The sequence below is a fragment of the Passer montanus genome, unplaced genomic scaffold (genome assembly GCF_014805655.1).
Source record: "Passer montanus isolate IOZ18808 unplaced genomic scaffold, ASM1480565v1 scaffold1616, whole genome shotgun sequence".
In the NCBI taxonomy this organism is placed as follows: domain Eukaryota; kingdom Metazoa; phylum Chordata; class Aves; order Passeriformes; family Passeridae; genus Passer; species Passer montanus.
The window spans coordinates 1-3,450 of NW_024363339.1; the positions used below are offsets into that span (position 1 = coordinate 1).

Sequence of the window (3,450 nt, forward strand, 5' to 3'; positions counted from 1 at the left end):
GGGGGGCGGGACCTGTGAGGAGGTGGAGCCTGGCAGGGAGTGGGCGGGGCCTGGGGATGGAGGCGTGGCTGGGAAAGGGGGAGGGGCCTGGAAACGGGAGAGGGGCGTGGCCTGGCACTGAATGGGGGCGGGGCCTGTGAGGAGGCGGGGCCTGGCAAAGAGAGAGGAGGCGGGGCCTGGCACTGAGTGGGTGTGGCCTGAAAGGGGGTGGAGTCTGCTAAATGGGGCGGGGCCTGTGAGTAGGCGGGGCCTGGCAGTGAGTGGGCGGGGCCTGAAAGGGGGTGGAGCCTGCGGGCTCTGCCACTGAGTGGGCGGGGCCAGCGAGGGGGCGTGGTCTTGTTAAGAAGTAGGCGGGGTCTTGATGATGGGGCGGGGCCTGTGAGTAGGCGGGGCCTGGCAGTGAGTGGGCGGGGCCAGCGAGGGGGCGTGGTCTTGTTAAGAAGTAGGCGGGGTCTTGATGATGGGGCGGGGCCTGCGGTGAGTGGGAGGGGCTTCAACCTGTTCGAGCTGGTCGCGGTTACTGGGATGGACTGGGATGGACTGGGGGGGCGCTGTCACTGGTTTGTACTGGTTTGTACTGGTTTGCACTGGTTTGTACTGGTTTGCACTGGTTTGTACTGGTTTATATTAATTTTTACTGGTTTTTGCTGTTTTTTACTGGTTTTTACTGGTTTGCACTGGTTTGTACTGGTTTATATTCATTTTTACTGGTTTTTGATGGTTTTTGCTGGTTTTTACTGGTTTTTACTGGTTTATACTGGTTTTTACTGTTTCTACTAGTTTTTACTGTTTTTTACTGATTTATGCTGGTTTTTACTGGTTTCTACTGGTTTTGTACTGGTTTTTACCATTTTTTACTGGTTTTTATTGTTTTTTACTGGTTTATACTGTTTTTTACTGGTTTTTACTGGTTTTTACTGTTTTATACTGGTTTTCAGTGGTTTTATACTGGTCTATACTGGTTTATACTGGTTTATACTGGTTTTTACCAGTTTTTATCATTTTTTACCGTTTTTTACTGGTTTTCACTGGTTTTATACTGGTTTTATACTGGTTTATACTGGTTTTTACTGGTTTTTACTGGTTTTTACCAAACCTGACAGTTTTTTTACCGTTTTTTCCCGTTTTTCCCCCGTTTCCAGCCCTGTTTAACCTGATCCCGGTCGGGCTCCGCGTCGTCGCCATCCAGGGTTACTGGGATGGACTGGGGGGGCTGTTATCACTGGTTTATACTGGTTTTCACTGGTTTATACTGGTTTTTACTGGTTTTTACCGTTTTTTTACCTTTTTTTACCATTTTTTCCCCGTTTCCAGCCCTGTTTAACCTGATCCCGGTCGGGCTCCGCGTCGTCGCCACCCAGGGTTACTGGGATGAACTGGGGGGGCTGCTATCACTGGTTTATGCTGGTTTATACTGGTTTATACTGGTTTTTACTGGTTTTTACCATTTTTACTGGTTTTTTACCATTTTTTCCCGTTTTCTCCCCGTTTCCAGCCCTGTTTAACCTGATCCCGGTCGGGCTCCGCGTCGTCGCCATCCAGGGCGCCCGCGCCGGGCGTTACGTGGCCATGAACGGGGCCGGCGTCGTCTACGCCTCCGTGAGTGACCCGAAATCCCCAAAATTCAACCCAAAAACGACCCAAAACCGCTAAAATCCACCCCAAAACCGCAAAACCGCCCAAATCCACCCCAAAATCCCCCAAAACATCAAAAATAACCCCCAAATCTAGCCCGGAAAACCCCAAATCCATGCCAAAACCCCCAAAACGCACCCTGAAACCCCAAATCCGCCACAAAATCCCCAAAATCCCACAAAATTCCCCAAGAACACCCAAGAACCCCCAAATCAACCCCAAAGAAACCCGAAATCCATGCCAAAAAACCCAAATCCACCACAAAATCCCCAAAATCACCCAGAATTCCCCAAAATCCACCCCAAAAACCCCAAAATCCACCCCATAATCCCCAGAATCCACCCCAAAAAAACCCAAATCCACCCCAAAAAACCCCAAAATCCACCCATAGTTCCCAGAATCCACCCCAAAAAAACCCAAATCCACCCCAAAAAAACCCAAATCCACCCCAAAACGCCAAATCCCCAAAACCCACCCCTAATCCCAACCCAAAACCCCCAAATCCACCCCAAAAAAAACCCCAAATCCACGCCAAAAACCCCAAACCCACCACAAAGTCCCCAAAATCACCCAAAATTCCCCAAAACCACCCAAAACACGTCCCAAGATCCAACCCCAAACCCAAAATCCAACCCAAAACCCCCAAATCCACCCCAAAAAACCCCAAATCCTCCCCAGAATCCTCACCAAAAACACCCAAAAAACCCCAAAATCACACAAAATCCCCCCAAAACCACAAAAAAAGCCCCAAATCCACCCCAAAATCACACAAAACCCCCCAAAAACACAAAAAAAAGCCCCAAATCCACCCCAAAATCCCAAAATCACCCCCAAAATCCACCCTGGGATCCCCAAAATCCCCAGGTGTGCCCAGGTGTATCTCAGGTGTATCCCAGGTGTATCTCAGGTGTGCCCAGGAGTGCCCAGGTGTATCCAGGTGTATCTCAGATGTATGTTAAATAACGCCAGGTGTGCTCAGGTGTATCCCAGCTGCCCCCAGGTGTGCCCAGGTGTATCCCAGGTAACTCCAGGTTTATCCAGGTTCCCCCAGGTGTATCCCAGGTTTATCTCAGGTGTATCCCACGAGTGCCCAGGTGCCCCCAGGTAACCCCAGGTGTATCCAGGTGTGCTCAGGTGTATCCCAGGTGTATCCAGGTGTGCTCAGATGACTCTCAGGTGTATCCAGGTGTATGTTAAATAACGCCAGGTGTGCTCAGGTGTATCTCAGGTGACGCCAGGTGTGTTCCAGGTGCACTTCACGCCCGAGTGCCGCTTCAAGGAGTGCGTGTTCGAGAACTACCACGTGCTCTACGCCTCGGCGCTCTACCGGCAGCGCCGCTCGGGCCGCGCCTGGTACCTGGGGCTGGACCGGCACGGGCGCCCCATGGCCGGGCCCCGCGTCCGCAAGGACAAGGCGGCCGCGCACTTCCTGCCCCAGCTGCTCGAGGGTGAGGAAAAACCACAAAATTTGGGGATTTTACTAAAAAATTTGGGGATTTTAACTCAAAAATCGGGGATTTGGCACCAAAAAATTGGGGTTTGGGAGCCAAAATCAGGGATTTGTGAGGTAAATCGGCGATTTGAGGATCAATCGGGGATTTTGAACTTAAATCGGGGATTTGGAACCCAAAAATAGGTGTTTGGGACCCAAAAATTGGGGATTTGAAGTCAAAATTAGGGATTTTAACTCAAAAATTGGGGATTTGAGCCCAAAAATTGGGGTTTTGGAGCCAAAAAGTTGGGGTTTCAGACTCAAAATCTGGTATTTGTAAGTTAAATCGGAGTTTTGGAAGGTAAGTCGGGGATTTGTGACCA

At 50.4% G+C, this 3,450-nt stretch overlaps 1 protein-coding gene across 1 annotated transcript; it reads left to right on the forward strand.

Moving 5' to 3' along the window:
* Nucleotides 1-121: 121 nt before the first annotated feature.
* Nucleotides 122-3,091, forward strand: LOC120499512 (fibroblast growth factor 11-like; the record flags this gene model as incomplete). The annotated part of the gene is made up of 3 exons (XM_039703294.1): nucleotides 122-182; nucleotides 1,496-1,599; nucleotides 2,885-3,091. Coding segments are annotated over exons 1-3 (372 nt in total), but the record flags the coding sequence as incomplete, so codon positions are not given.
* Between the last annotated feature and the right edge of the window lie 359 nt (nucleotides 3,092-3,450).